This window comes from Manduca sexta, chromosome 9 (assembly GCF_014839805.1).
Source record: "Manduca sexta isolate Smith_Timp_Sample1 chromosome 9, JHU_Msex_v1.0, whole genome shotgun sequence".
In the NCBI taxonomy this organism is placed as follows: Eukaryota; Metazoa; Arthropoda; class Insecta; order Lepidoptera; family Sphingidae; genus Manduca; species Manduca sexta.
Window position 1 is genome coordinate 1715480 of NC_051123.1, and position 16213 is coordinate 1731692.

The 16213-nt window shown below is 35.5% G+C and overlaps 2 protein-coding genes across 2 annotated transcripts in view; one reads left to right on the forward strand and one right to left on the reverse strand.

Moving 5' to 3' along the window:
- Positions 1–32: 32 nt before the first annotated feature.
- Positions 33–6193, forward strand: LOC115455622 (N-acetylglucosaminyl-phosphatidylinositol de-N-acetylase). The gene is made up of 4 exons (XM_030184251.2): positions 33–538; positions 934–1224; positions 2311–2404; positions 3032–6193. Exons 1-4 carry the CDS (start codon positions 223–225, stop codon positions 3204–3206), a joined length of 876 nt encoding a protein of 291 aa, XP_030040111.2. The 5' UTR covers positions 33–222; the 3' UTR covers positions 3207–6193.
- An 828-nt stretch (positions 6194–7021) lies between these two features.
- LOC115455623 (phosphatidylinositol transfer protein alpha isoform) overlaps positions 7022–16213 on the reverse strand; it is a 36296-nt gene continuing 27104 nt past the window's right edge. Inside the window, exons 6-8 of the mRNA XM_030184252.2 lie at positions 10572–10802; positions 9814–9872; positions 7022–9508 (exon numbers count right to left, since the gene is read on the reverse strand). Of these exons, the coding sequence (XP_030040112.1) occupies positions 9370–9508; positions 9814–9872; positions 10572–10802 (429 nt within the window). The 3' untranslated portion in view covers positions 7022–9369. The remainder of the gene's footprint in view (positions 9509–9813; positions 9873–10571; positions 10803–16213) is intronic.

The window sequence follows — 16213 nt, forward strand, 5'->3', positions numbered from 1 at the left end:
TTGCACACAGCTCATAACCATTTACCTACCAAGATATGGCAACACAAGTTTAAAACGTCAAAATGACGTTACCCAAGAGTACAATTACATAGGAATTAGAAAAATAATTTTTAATAATAAATGACATAAATATTCATTTATAATCATACATTATGAGTTTTTAAAATTCACAAAATCAGCCAGTTGAATTTTCCTCAACACCAGCGCACATTCTAGTCAGAAATGTTACTTACGGACTTTCCGTACGACTTGGAGTTTCTGTATAATTTTTATTTAAAATTTGTGGCGGAGTCGTTACTGTATTTTAGGAATTTCGCGTTGTATATTTGCTTGTGGGTGTTATGGTATTTGTTGGTGTGCTGCGTGGTGTACAGGAGGTACGCACGGCGGCTGCCGACCCGGACCCGCGGCGCGCTCGGCGCAAGACGAGTGCTCGTGGTTGTAGCTCATCCAGACGATGAGTGCATGTTCTTCGGACCTACTATATTCAGACTATGTGAACAGGGTGCTGATGTACACATATTATGTTTATCTACCGGTATGTTACGCAGTTTTATTACATTCTTATATTCATGTTTATCTTAGTAACTGATAACAAATTGATTAATTATAAAGACATTTATAAATATCCTATCACATGATAATAATACCAATAAAATATAGTACATACAGAACCTTATTTTAGAGTTTTAAACTGTCTTGTTATTGGGGCATAAACTGAGAGTTAATTTAAATAATGTTGCAGCACTATTTATAGGTAATTTAATAAGAGAATTTTCAGTCTTAAAGTTGCTCCTGCTACCAAAAAAAAATTCATGGCTTTTCTTTAAATTATATAAAAATATGACCTTGCTAGAGATCATTTATGGATACATTAAAAACACCTATTAGTAACAAAAATATTGATTAGTTTTAAATATCCATACTTTACAGGTAATTATGAGGGCAAAGGCAATATAAGACGTAAAGAACTATGGGATGCATGCCACATACTGGGGGTTCCTGATGAAAACATATGTATTATATCCGACACAAGGCTTCAAGACAACCCTAAGATAAACTGGCCCGTCCCAGTGGTGGCCAAGCTTATACACCACCAGATAGAGGCCCTGGATATTGACACGCTTGTGACTTTTGATAGGGGAGGCGTTTCATCACATGCTAACCACTCTGCCGTTTTTTATGCTGTTGCTTATATATTTGTTGAGAAAATTATGCCTACAAGTAAGTACTTGTGTTTTAATATGAAATTTTAGATTATTACTCTTATTTTGGTATCATTGTTGTAAAAATCTCCCATAGAATGTGATATGTACCCATTAATACCCATTTTAATATAATATAATTGCATTGGGTATATACCCATTATAATATAATCACATTGGGTGTAGCTCCTGTAAGATTATATTTAATAAGTAAATAATACACAGATTATAAATTTGCAAAAACATTATGTACAAACATGCAGTGAGGGACTTAACTAATGTAACAGTCTAGGCTGCAGGTCTTTGTGAGGGCCAAAGGGGGATAATGTTTCGTCCATGTGTCAATTGCCAAGGACCTGGGTGGTTATCATATTTTCACCCCTAGGACTGCCACTGATCAAATGTGACTAATTTAGTTATCCATTTCTGTGCATAAGGGCATTGAAGCTTTGAACATTACTTAATAAACAATTTAGGTAGTTTCTTGTAGTTTTTGCACAAAAGTAGTGATTGCAACATAGCATTGCCTGTAAAAGTAAGTGGTTTCTACAATTTTGCAATGAATGTATAAAAAGTTGCTCACACAAGTTGTCAAGGTTGCAACCTTTTCTGGTTTAACCTCAGAGGCTGTTTGCAAAATGTAGTTTATTTTTATGAGATCAATGCTTGTAGCATATGGGCTTTAATAATCTAGGTTATCATATTTTTATTTTTTTTTGAAGGCATAATGCAAATATCTACGGTTACTAAGTAAAGTATTGTATCTGTAAAAACTACTATTTATATTTCAATTTCTTATCTACACCTACCATTTACTACCATATGCATGTCATCATGATATAAATATGTTTTAAGATATAAATCAATTGGTGTGATAGGTAGACCTAACCATGCACGCTTTTCACTTAAAATTTGTTTACTGTCAAGGGAATATTTATGACGTATTTAAGTGACTAGTAAAATGTAAAAACAAATTTTAATAGAAAATTCTTCTATATGTTTGCGCATGAAATGACATCTGGTTTTAAATGTCTACTTTATAAACCATGCAATAATTATATTAAAAAAAACCGGTAAAAGTAAAATATTATTTTTCTATTTTCAGGATGCGCAGTTTATACCCTAGATTCGGTGAATATACTGAGGAAATATTTGGGTTTTCTTGACCTTCCGTTAAGCTTTGTGTTGTCTTCCAAGAGGTGAGTACTGTTCAATATATTTTCCAACTTATACTGAAATAAATCTAACATTAGAAGACACCAAACGATTCCAAATGCTTATTTATGTATGTATTTTACCATCATCTATTAGACAATGATTGCCTATTACATATTTTCAGATCATGGCTGAATTTGTTTTAATCTGTTTATAATTCAAACACCAAACTTGCATTTCTGTCCAGACAGCTGTATAGATTTTTGTTTTTATTTAATTTGGTTATAGATAATTTGGGATACTATATTTTGAGATAGTATATTGGTAGGTCTCTTATATGTGAGAGTCCGCCTGGGTAGGTACAACCGTAATGTCGTATTTCTGCCGTCAAGCAACAGTATGTAGTCAGTGTTGTGTTTCCGTTTGAAGGAAATTGTAGCCAGTGTAACTACTGGACATACTGAGACTTAACATCTCATGTCTCAGGATGACGACCGCAGTGAGAGAGCATCAAGGTGTTGGATGGTTTTTCTACTGTTTATGGGCGGTCGTATCGTTTACCATCAGGCGAACGGCAAGCTCGTGTCGCCATTAAAAGGAATAAAAAAAAATACAGGCCTTGTTTCCTCTAGGCGTTGAATCAACACTTATGTAAAGTTTCCTTCCCCCAGATACTTCCTCCGATGGACAGAGAGCCGTCGAGTGGTCCGCGCGATGAAGCGCCACCGCTCTCAGATGATCTGGTTCAGGTACCTATACGTTATGTTCTCGAGGTACATGGTAATCAACACGCTGAGGAGAATAAGCCTCGCGGACATCGAGCTTGAACTTGAAGTAGATGATTGATGTACTTAGACTATCAGATTTGTGGTGTACGTTCAGGAACTCGAAATGTGTACATGGAGAAAGAAGTAAATGGGATATTAAGCTATTATCACTCTTATTGACGTCCGTGGACACTTTTGCATTCGAAAGATTTGCGATTAAACTTAAAAAAAATATATTCGCGCGATTATATCGTTCAGGCGGTTGCTAATAAGGAAAACTTAAACTGGTACAGATTAGACGGAGCATAGACGTAATGTGAAATTAGAAATGCAAAATTTTGATCACATCGCTGTATATAAGTGGCAGTGGATATATGTTAACAACCGTGTGGTATGTTTGTCAACCAAATTTACTTTGGTTTTCTCTAAATGCTTGCTTGAATACTTGAGCACCCACACAAATGCAATACACTTGCATTTATCAAACAATTGACAATTTTGATAGAGTTTTAATACAGACTGCTATAAAAAATATATAAAAATGTAAAAAAAATGCGCTACGTGAGCGATACAAACTTAAGTAAGTACTATTTAGATAGACATTGGATTAGTTAAGTATAGATATTTCCTACATTGAAGAATTTTTACCGTAAATAAATATCTAAAATTCAGATTTTTTTTAAACAATTGACTGAACATTCCGTTTTAGCCAAGATTTTTTCGACTGCAATTATTGTTAGATTTAAAAATACCTAAAGGCTTTCATTCGTAACCTTAAAACCTCGAAAACGACCTCATATTAGCATAGAATTGTCAGTTTTTACGATAATTTCCTTATGCTTTGAGCTTATATTTTCTGCTGCGCCCATCTAGACTTTTTGCTTTTATAATATTGAACAATAATTTTACATTATTTGATGGGTACCTTTTCATGAGGTAAGGCATAATTTGAAGGTTCTTGCGAAGGACAATCATGATTTAAGATATTAAAATTTTAAAATAAACTGTGATGTTGGACCGCCTTTCACTATTTCACATATCGTTATATGAAATTTACCTTTTCTGTTCACTTATTATTGTCTTACCTCAGAGCTGTCTAAACTTGGTACTACTACAAAATTGTGTTTTACCCTTGTAATATATTTTTCCAATTGAAAATAATACCAAGGTGTCAATGTAAACTATTTAATTTAATTTAAATTGAAATCCATAATCCTAGATTATGATAATAAATGAGGTACCTGTCATTTGAGGGTTTTGTCGCTATATTTTATTTATTTGTAGGTACTTATTTTATTTATTTACAAATATTGAGATTTATAAGAAATGTACAGATTTATTGACACTAAATTGTATTTTGAAAATGAATGTGTTGTTGTGAATAGATGTATTGAGTAAGATAAAGTCAGATTATTTAAATTATGTAGAGTGAATGATTTATGTCCGTCATCTCTAATCCCTAGTAATCTCACATCAATCGGTCCTTGAAAGTAAATTCAACATGGCGCCACTTTCATATTTGTGTTTGACATTGAAATTCACCTAAAACAGTCCGATGGGTTGAAGTATGCATTAGTTAATGGTGATGCTAAACGCAGTAGTGTATATGTAATTACCGTATCAATAAAACTTGCAAACAATGTAAAAAAACATTTTCCTCTGTAAAGTTCTTACCAAGAACCTTAAGTTACACCAATAATGATTTTTATTCACATTATTTGAAGCTTCACTTCGATCAGTGAATGTTTTAAATATAAATATATCGTAAAAAATATTAAATTATTTATACCGTATTAATTTTAAAAACTTTGTAGATGAGTTAATTTACACTGGAAGATTTATTGACGAAAAACATTGATCTAAATTCCTTCACTAATAAATTCTTTTGAATGTTTTTCAACGTTCTCAAAAAATAATTGTAATATTTCGACTACAATACACTATTGCATTGATTAATTAATTCATTTACACTATACCAAGTCAATTTAAATTAATTTGAAATATTTATTTCAGTCGTTATAGTATTACTCGAAATGTTAATACATTAAATTATTAAACCAGGGAAAATGTCACGCTAAGAAATAAAATTAATAGAAGATGAACGATTGTCGAACAAAGCATTGTTTACGTGGAAAAACATTATCGACACGTTGCGCTAGTCATTACCGCAATTTCCAATAAACGATCCGAATAGCTTTTTTCGATCTATCTCAAAAAAGGACCAATCAAAAAAGTATTTTTACTTCCTTGCAATTGATTGGTTCATTCTAGTCGGATTTAAGGTTGAAATTAGATTCGTTTATTGAAAACGGCTATTAGTAAGAGTACACGGTTTAATTGAAGGGTGTTTAGCGGATTTTTCATGGCAATTATAGCTGTCAATATTTAAGAATTACTTAATAATTAACTGGGGTTGAAATGGCATAGTAAATGTAATTTGACAATCTTATCACAGTAAGCCGACTTTAACTGCCTTTGTAATCTATAAGTTTGAAATGCCCGATAATTTCTGTGGCGTGTGGGTGTTTATAGGCCAAGATTATCATCAAATTAAATTCATTCATTCATTCATCGTTGAAATTGGTTTAACATTTGATCATTCATATCAAATGTTAAACCAATTTCAACTTAAAAACAGAAAAAGTCCTATGCTGTGGTTAACTTACCACCACGGTAACTATAAAAAGCGATTTTAAATATTTGTATTTACGTAAAATGTTTAAAATACAACGTTCTCTTTCATCATCATCAGCGTTTTGTTCTACTGCTGGACATAGGCCTCCTCCAATATGCGCCATTTTACCCTGTCTTCGGCCTGTCGCATCCAGTTCTTACCAGCGACCTTTCGCAGATCGTCACTCCACCTAGCTGGAGCTCCACGTTCTCATTGCCAGCTAAATTGCCATGAAAATTACGCTAATTCCGACAATCCCTAAGCTACGCTATGCTACGTGAAGCACAAACTGTCAAATTCTGTGATATATTTTAATGCTTCCGTGAATTTTGATGCTAATCGGCTTTCATTATTCATACAGCATTCGGAAATAAATGACCAATTTGACTGTATAAGTGGTTTCATTTGTCCATAATCCGAACAAAACTGATTCGAAATTGTGTTTAACATATTAAGGAACTTGTCCCACAAATAACAGCTTTTATATAATGTTGTGAAAAGCAGATAATTTTTGACCCACAACATTTTAGTTCTAATATAATCTTACTTGAGGTTTCTACAACTTTGAGTTCCTGTCGCTGGTTACCATCACAACTTACCTGATCTCGATATCAGCTTACCTGATCGTCCAAACATCTGAAGTGTAATGTTATTGTCATTCCCACACCACAATATGAAATTAAAATTCAAACAAATCATAACAGATTAAATTATTTTTATTTGTGTTGGCCTCAAAATATTCATAGTACATTTTACAACAAATGTTATTATTAACATTAAACTTACTTTTTTATCAATGCGAGAACTTCAAAAAGTTTAATTAGCTAAACATTTAAAAATTGACAATTTTAGCTTTCTATAGGTAACTATTAATATTTGATGAAACATTTTTGTATTACTAATATCTATGGAATACTGAGAAGGAGGGTAGAAAATTCAATTTTTATTGCTGGCAACTACGACGCAAGCGGAACCAAACAAAACACACCAATCATGCACTATGACGTCATTATATACGTATTAACACATTAACTCTTGGTCTCTCGTGGCTCGCCGGCGAGCCAAGACAGCTACATGACATTTGCGTGTGTCACGGGATTATAACCTTATATACTACATAATAAGGTTATTTTTCCGTCACACGCGTAGCTGTTTGACAAGTCATGACGGGTTAAAGTACATTACACACAGACTAAGGGTGGTTCAAAATAAAAATAATCTGCAAATTTGTATGTAATTTTATTTGGTAACTGAAACAAATAAGCTATTAACATCGAAGCAAAGAAGCCTACATTTACAGTTTTGCTGTAGAATATTCTATGGATGGTCAAGTTGATTCATAGTTATAATAAATACGGATTAATTCCGACATTACGACATTTATACGGAAAAATTGCGCTAGCTATGAAATTACCACTATATTTGAGTACGCGAGGTACTAAGTTGGCAACTAAAATGTATAAAAAACAAGCCTTATTGATGAGGGTTGCAAAAAAATCTAATTTCTACTAAAAAAAAAGACTACTGCAAATATATATCACGCTGTATTTGATGTAAAACTTATTACAACATAAGTAAAAAAAACTTAAAAACAAAAGTGCATCATTAAGCGGTTATAAAATTGGCACCTCTCGAGAGCTCCCGGAGAGAGTTCAAACATGAACGTTAGGAATATTTGAGTGATTTTCGACATCTACGGGAGCCCGCAACAGGCATGGTGAGACAAATAAATACACAACTATTGCAAATAGAAAGAAACATAAGATTTGAGAATGCAAATTTTTTACATAAAAACTAATTTGATAACATAAATTGTACTGATCAATGCAATACGGCACGGAACGTACCGCGCGTACAACGGACACATTACAGAGAGCTATTAAATATAATGAAATAATATTAAGTAGCAAATCAAACTAGAAACAATTTTTTTCATATTTAGTTACCGTCGGTACATGGAATGTCACACAAATATTAAAATACTGATTTGTTAAACAACAAAACTTATTTTTAATTACAAAAAAATATACATGCAGACGCTATAACCGCGGGTGTTGCGCAACGTACCGAAACCCTCGGATTATATAAACGATATCCCCCATAAAAGCACCAAGAGACGGCCGACCAACCCGCAGAGTTAGTTAGGAAACAATTATACTTGCAACACCCGTAGAACGTAGCGCGCCTCGTAAACTGACCCAAGTGCGATAACATTCAACATTTACAACTCTATACTGTCAAACTGCTTTATAAATCATCTGTTTTATAAATTGATTTTATTTTACACGATAAAATACGAAATTCCATACATAAGACACATAGGTCAGTTTACGTCGGACGCATCGTTAGACCAAAACACCGAGACGTGCGAACGGAATACGCACGCCATTAACTTATATTGCACCAATAAATTTACCGAGACATCATGCCGAAAGACAATGCGCAACTCACTTACAGATATATTCATTTATATTAATCATATAAATACACAACAGCCAAACGTGGTCCGCAGCACGCGGCCACAACTAAACACGTTATTTATAATATTATCAAACAATTGTAATGTTAAACACCGAGCTATAATGCCACCTGATATAATTTCAATGTCGTTGCTAGATTTCCACAAGAGCTTGTATTGTATTACATTACTAATAAATAGATAACGGCAACACTACCTGTTGATTAATGACTACATCCACTTAAATTGTTATTATTATTATATATACTTTTTTTTTATATTATCTAAACCGCAACTCCATTTCTCTAATGGTAAACGATGCCCAAGCGTCAACCGAGATCGGTAAACACGTCCCCAGTTATGTTCAAGCGGAATTTACATTAACTAACGCTACACGTCAATGTTTCCAAACGAGATTTTCGAATACTAAAACACTGGACGAGAAGAAGTGAAATGGACAGACTCGACATAAAAATATATTCTATATTAAATGCTATGTAAGTAATGTCACAACTGCCAGCAGTTGTGCCGCATGGTGGTGTTATCGCTAGAGAATACTGCGCGCCGAAACAAACCAGTTAATCAAACATGTATTCGACATACATAAATGATAATAATACTTCATAGTTCTGCTAATGTACACGGTCGACGACACCGCAATTATTCCCGATAACACTACCGTAACGCAATCTCAAACGCTCAAAGCTCGGGCATTGCATGAGCGTGAAATATTTGCCGAGCGCGGAAGTAAGGACATTATTGCTTCACGTGGGGAAGCAGTCAGATCGGGCTGCATCCGACGTGTTCCCCTCGAAGATACACATAATTACAATGAGCCAATTAACTTCTATACAAAACCAAATCAGAGATGTAGGGCGGGGAGGGGGGACGTAAAATATATTACACGTCACGCGTCAAACCTGCGTGCGTTTGAATTCCAAATTCAAACTCAAGTTTGTCGGCTATATATTAATATAATAGATCTAATCAACGTATGGGGCTATGGTTATGTCAAGTTGCTTACAGAGCGGCGCCCGAGGCGGCGGTGACACGCTCGCCGAACGCACGTGGCGGCGCGCGCGTTCGATCGCGTTCGTTCGGTGCTCGCGCTTACTCGTTGTCGGCGCGCATGCCACGCACCTCGCCCTCGCGCCGGAGTTTCTCGAGCTCCTCCTTGGTGCGGTCCTCGATGGCGCGGATGTCGGCCATGGTCATGCCGTACCAGTCGTCCATCGAGCAGAACACTTGCCTGAAGCAGGAATTACATCATGCCATTGGTCAGGTTTTATAAGGGTGTCTGTTATAGGTTAAAATTTCAAGGGAATTTCATTGGCCCCCAACAAAACTGTATATTTGCCAGCTCCGTTTTTATTCTACTAATCTATACAAAAAAATATAAAGGACTAAAACGTGTAGAATCAATATTTAGGTGGGTATATTTTTATGTAATTTCTGAGAATTTTAAACAATAAAAAATCTGCATTTAGAGAAAGGTATACCGTCCCCGAATAATATACGCAATATCAAAATTTGAAAAAAAAAAAAAAAACTCACCGATGGAATATGGTGAACAACCGCCGCTCTGACTTCTGAATTACATTTTCTACTTTGCTCTGTAACAGAAAAAAATAGACATCTTTTTTTTAATTCAATTTTCTTCTTTCATAAATCCACATTCAATAACAATTAAAAAGGTTTTTTTGTTTACAATAAGGAACAAATTCAAATACGATGAAGCGTAAAGCGGAACGTGAGATAAGAGCATAACTTCGATGTTATATTTGTACCATTGTATTCAACATCTGGTGTTGTATAATCATTATTTTATAAAATTTTATTTTAAGATTGCCGTCTAAAGCTCGGCGTCCATCGATCCAGATTGGCGTAATAACTCAAAAAATATGCTTGCAGAGCGATCCGCCACACTGTCCCATAGCGTCTCTAATCAACACTATTACGAAACCTGTAGACATATTTTTGCGTGGCGTTACGGCTCGACCTGACCCACATAATTTTTTTATGAAAGGCACGGCATAGTGGCCACACTGCACCTGTTAAATTCAGTGACGTCCAAAAAAACAGCCGGTGAGCGATAAATACATCACCTGTTAGTGGGCAGTTATGCCGGTCTGCCTAATTACTTCTCTACACTCCGCTTGAAGGACCCGAGTCTTAGAAAGAGGGGACACGTATGCTCGCAAAATAATTCACAGCTTAACATTAAACGCACCGGTGGACGCTATCCTTATGGCAAATAATTCACAACTTAACATTAAACGCACCGGTGGACGCTATCCTTAACATCAACATACCTGCAGTCCAAACCACTTGAACTCGGCCGTGACGAGTTTGTAGCAAGTCATCACCGGCTTGACATCGTTCTTCCAGTTGGGCCCGACGAGCGGGCCGCGGCCGGTCTTCGCGGACTTGAACTTGGTCGGGTCGGTCTCGGGCTTGTAGTCCGCGGACGGCAGCGGGTCGTTCGCGATGTCTATCTGCACCACCTCGCGGTTCTTTAGCTTTTCCGGCGGGAGCTCGTGCACCTGGAATGGAAAAGGAAAGTTTATAAACTAATAAATTATATGTGTAACTACTGGACATAATAAGACTTAACATATCATGTCACAGGATGGCGAGCGCAGTGGAATATCAAACATACATAATTGAAGGTACTGGATGGTGTTTTTACTGTTTATGAGCGGTTGTATCGTTTACCATCATACTCCTTTTATCCTTTTTTTCTTGTCTCTCTCTCACATTGACAATGTATTTTTTTCTAGGCAGCATTACATAATGACCCTTCTTCACAAGTTCTTATAGTATTATCTATAACGTATGCAAATTAATTATCCATCGTAGAACTACACAGGTTTAATAAACTGATAAAATAATTACACATGCCTTTACCTCGCTCCATGGCAATATCAATCAAAACTTTATACACGACAGAAAAAACCCTGAACTACCTTGAATAAAAATTATGCGACATTAATCAAATGTTATTTATTTCATAGCGATTATTATTACCAAGTTGTTACATTTTTTGCGTTGAACAATATAACATGGCAAATGATAAAGTGCTTAGTGTAAGGTAAAATAAAATCGTCGTTTTAAAATACAGCTACCTATTTATTATTAAATTGTGGATAAGAAATGAAAGTCAATTTGATATTTCGAGTCCGGATATTTTTATATGGTTCATTAGTGTAAGGTAAACAAAATAAATACGAGATAGAGAAAGAGAGAGAGAGTGAGAATGGGAGATATCAATTGAGTAAGCTCTTTCTGTTGAAGTCGATTGAAAATTAAATTTTGACTGATTGTGATTGTCATTACGAATTACGATAATAATGCACGAATCAAACTCAAAAACTAGTTTCCAATACATGGCGCAATGGAAAATAATAAAAATGAATTTAATCACAGGTAACATTATGATAATGGCCGGTTTCGCGAATTTGACGTAATCGAGTCAACGTCGTCGACGGTGGGTAGTGTTTATGCGCTAACTTTAAAGTTGATTTGTGTATAACATATAAATAAACAATGTGTTTAAGTAAGAACCTTATATCGTAGACAATATATTGCAATTTGCATTAATTTTGTAACTACTTCTGTATTTTCTCTATTCCGACAATTTTTTTGCTACCAGTCTTTTCGCCAGGGGTGCCTCAAACAACATGACAGCTGTTTCAGAGACTGAATGGAATCAGGTTGACAAGGTAACAAGGTTTTTGCCTTAGTATACTACAACTGTACCAAGTCTGTAGATTAGTAACAGCGTACTGCCATATTGTGCGAATATCGTATAAAATTATTTATTATTTATAACCCATTATTTGCTATCAGCACTCGCAATGTTTTATCTTGATTGTAAACGTTCGCTGACCTACTATCGCCATGTCTGTCCGTAATCCGTATGAGTTTAAAATTACGCCGTAGTTACATCAATTTCGATACCTCAGACAGATGTACAAAATTAATTTGTTATATTTTGACTGAAACATTAATAAAAATACATGTTAAAATATACAATTTTCCATCGATTCGAATGCAAAACAGTTGTTATGACGTCAACAATAGCACGTTGGACGCGTGCGAGGGAGACAGGTTTCTGCAACGTACCAATTCTTGTTCATTCCAAATTGAAATTAACGCATTTTTTATGCTGCATTAACGAAAGTGGTATTTTTTTTTTATGTAGCGCACCAACTAGCCTGTAGTTTAAAATACACCCATTGTTTTTAGTTAATATTTCATGAATACAGTATACTATCTTTTGCTCGTGGCTTCGCCTGCATGAAATATTTTTTCCGGAACAGGAGTCCCACTATACTTTTCCTGGGGTAAAAAGTAGACTGTGTCCTTTCCAGGGTCTCATACTATACTCTAGTCTCATACTACATAACATTTCCTCGAAATCCGTTCGATGGCTTTCGAGTTTGTAACTTTCAGACAGACAAACGCGGCGGGGGACTTTATTTTTATAAGGATTTTAATCCTTAAATATAATTTTTATATTATAAAAATTACTTTAATAATATTACTTTCCTCGTCATACATTATCTACAAGGGGATAAACATTATACAAATTACGATATCTTATAGATTATAATCGTATTTCCTCCTTACTTTTATCTTTAAGTTTGCGATAGTCGAGTGTCAGTCACTCGGTATGCGTGTGAGTTTCGTACATTTGAACTATGATGGCGAGTTAATCGCACGAGAGTAACTAGGATGGCGAGCTACTCGCCTGAGAAAGATTAGGATAATTACTGCTATGGTCGTGAAACATTAGCCTTGGAGACTTCGGATGAGATGAAGTACATAGATAGAAGTCCTGTATAATATTTTAATATGGCTTTTTATCTCGGAAAACCTTTCTGGACATTTATTCCGGAAAAGATCTTTCACGCTGGAATCAATTCGAACAAGAGCTATTTGTACTAAACAAAAAGTAAATTCTTGGATGAGATTTGGCACACAAATGAAGTCATGTATTATATGATAACAATTAATCGCGGAAAACTATTCGGGAACATTTATTCCGGAAAAAAGCTTACACGCGTGAACAACTACGAAAACCTTTATGTACTAAATAAAAAGTACATCACCATTTAATTTTAACATAAATATTATAGACTTAACATAAGTCGTAACATATTGTGTTGTCTTTTTTTAACAACACAGTTTGATGTAATATATTCAACTAGCTTTTGCTCGCGGCTTCGCCCGCGTGAAGGAGTTTTCCGGGATAAAAGTCCACTGTATGATAAAAGTCTTGCTACATATTTTCCCGGTACTGTTAGGTTCAAACTAATTTTATATCCATGGGGGTTTAATTTATCGAAATCCTATTTAAGCGAACGTCTTCATCATAGTAGCTCCAATCTTTAATCTCAGTTCAATCAGTCGAAAATCTAATAAGATTTATACAAACTTACATCCCCTATTTTATCCCCTTAGGGGTGGAATTTATCAAAATCCTTTCTTAGGGGATGCCTACGTCATAACATCTACCTGCATGCCAAATTTCAGCCTAATTCGTCCAGTGGTTTGGGCTGTGCGTTGATAGATCACTATGTCACTCAGTCACCTTTTGAGTTATATATATTTAGATGAACAATAAATAAATATGATAAAACCCCTCCACATGAACAATTGTACGCATCACATTACCCATATCGTAATAATACAGCGCAATCGTTCGATAAATTTTTAATGTATAGTAAAAGTGAGTCAAACTGATATTACGATAAAGTCGGTTTATAGATCGATATCATATAATTTCTAATCGATAAAGCCAGCTTATCATCGACTATAAACGTGGTGTTATTTATTTTATTACTAGAAAATTTTGTAGTTAGAAAAATGTATTTTAACGTGAAAAAAATGAAGACAAATTCATAGGGTTATGATCTAAAGAACTCTTAGATAGGCGTTTAGTTCAATGAAATAATTTATAATTATATATATACTAGTTGACCCGACAGACGTTGTCCCGTCTTAACTTTGAATTTGCAGCGCGCATTCTGTCAATCGCTGAGTTATTTCAAACAATTGACAATTATATAAAATAAATATTTTCGTTAAGTTTTCTTAAATTTTCTAATTTTCCGGGCAAATTTTGATTTTTTACTTTCAAAAGAACCTTTTCCTGACAATAACCAACACAACAAAACAAAAAATAGTGCAATCGGTCCAGCCGTTCACGCGTGATGGCGTGACCAAGGGAAACAGGGATTCATTTTTATATATATAGATTACTTTTAAATTAGTTTCACCTTTTGGGGGTGTCTACACCTTTACTACAAAGTGTCAAAGTATACGGGCGGTCGTATCGCTTACCATCAGGCGAACGGCAAGCTCGTCTAGTCACTCAAAGTAATATTAAAAAATTAAAAAAAGCGAAGACCAAGAGCCGCCACGAGCCACGCGAACGGCAATTACGAAATCGCTGTCACGTGCGCAATTTACAACTCATTGTGCATAATTAGCGCCCTCTGTACGAAGAATATTATATACAATATACATTGTATATTTCAATAGGGTATTTGACTTACTTTTTGTTTGTTACGTTTATGAAATACGAGTGTGTGACTACGACTCGGTCCGCGTGAGAGTTTTTCTGGTATAAATATTTTCCCGGTATAAAAGTAGCCTATAACACTTAGGAGTAATATTGTTCCTCAGATTTTCATTAGTGAACATCAGTGGCAAAGGGTGCATATAAGCCGATTCCTGCCGGCATCCCTTTCGTAATTTATGTAAAATATAATTAACATCAGAACGATTTGCAGTCAGCATTTTTTTATAAGCGGCGATAGCCTAGTTGGTTGTGGAACGGACTGCCGAGACGAATGTCCGCAGGTTAAAATCCCAAGGGCACACACCTCTGACTTTTCTAAAAAATTATGTGTGTATTCTTTGTAAATTATCGCTTGCTTTAACGGTGAAGGAAACATCCTGAGGAAATCTACACATCTGAGAAGTTCTCTATAGGAATTTCGAAGGTGTGTGAAGTCTACCAAGCCGCACTAGGCCAGCGTGGTGGACTAAGGCCTAATCCCTCTCAGTAGTAGAGGAGGCCCGTGCCCAGCAGTGGGCAAGTATATAATACAGGGCTGATATTCATATTATTATTATTTATTTATATTATTAGCACTCGTACGTTGTGTCGAATTCCTTTTCAGAAAATGTTACCCGTCGCCACTGGTGAACATTTTATCAAAATCGGTTTAGTAGTTTCCGAGTTTAGCGCGTTCAAACAAACAAACTCTTCAGCGTCATATATTAGTATTATTCAATTGTAACACAGAAAACTTCAACAAGTTATAAGCCTTTGAATATCTGTAGAAGGGGTTAGTGTCCTGATACTAGAAGAGACCCAATACGGCATCTTCGAGCTACGAGTTAAGGTTGAATATCTCCGAGATGACGTTTGACTTATGATGTCACATAATATTAGATAATGCAAGTGTTCCAGATCAAAGGACGCTTTGTAGTATATACTAACACTTGAGTAACGGCGAGGGAGCTCTAAAAAAAGGCCTACTCGATTACTACTTCACAAAAGTGACAACCCTAGGGTAGGGTCTACTCAAGGGCGTCGTCAAGGGCGGGGCAGGGAGGGGCAGATGCCTCCACTAGAGATTCTAAAACTCGAATGAATTCACCAATTCCATTCCTAATATTCCGTAATCTCAATTACGCTCTGCTCTAAGTTATTGTTAAAGCGGGGGGAGTGGGAGAGGAACATGTGCTCCCGACTTTACAATTCATACTTTTCTCATTCTCCATATCAACTTGTCGCCCCTGGGCCATCGGCTGGCAACGGTCTTGGGTCTATTACTTTAAGGGTGACAACCCTACGTCCCAGTAAAGCGTGGTACACAAGTCCAGTGTTCACAATATACCACGGTGCAGCGTGGTACACAAGTCGGGAATGTTCACA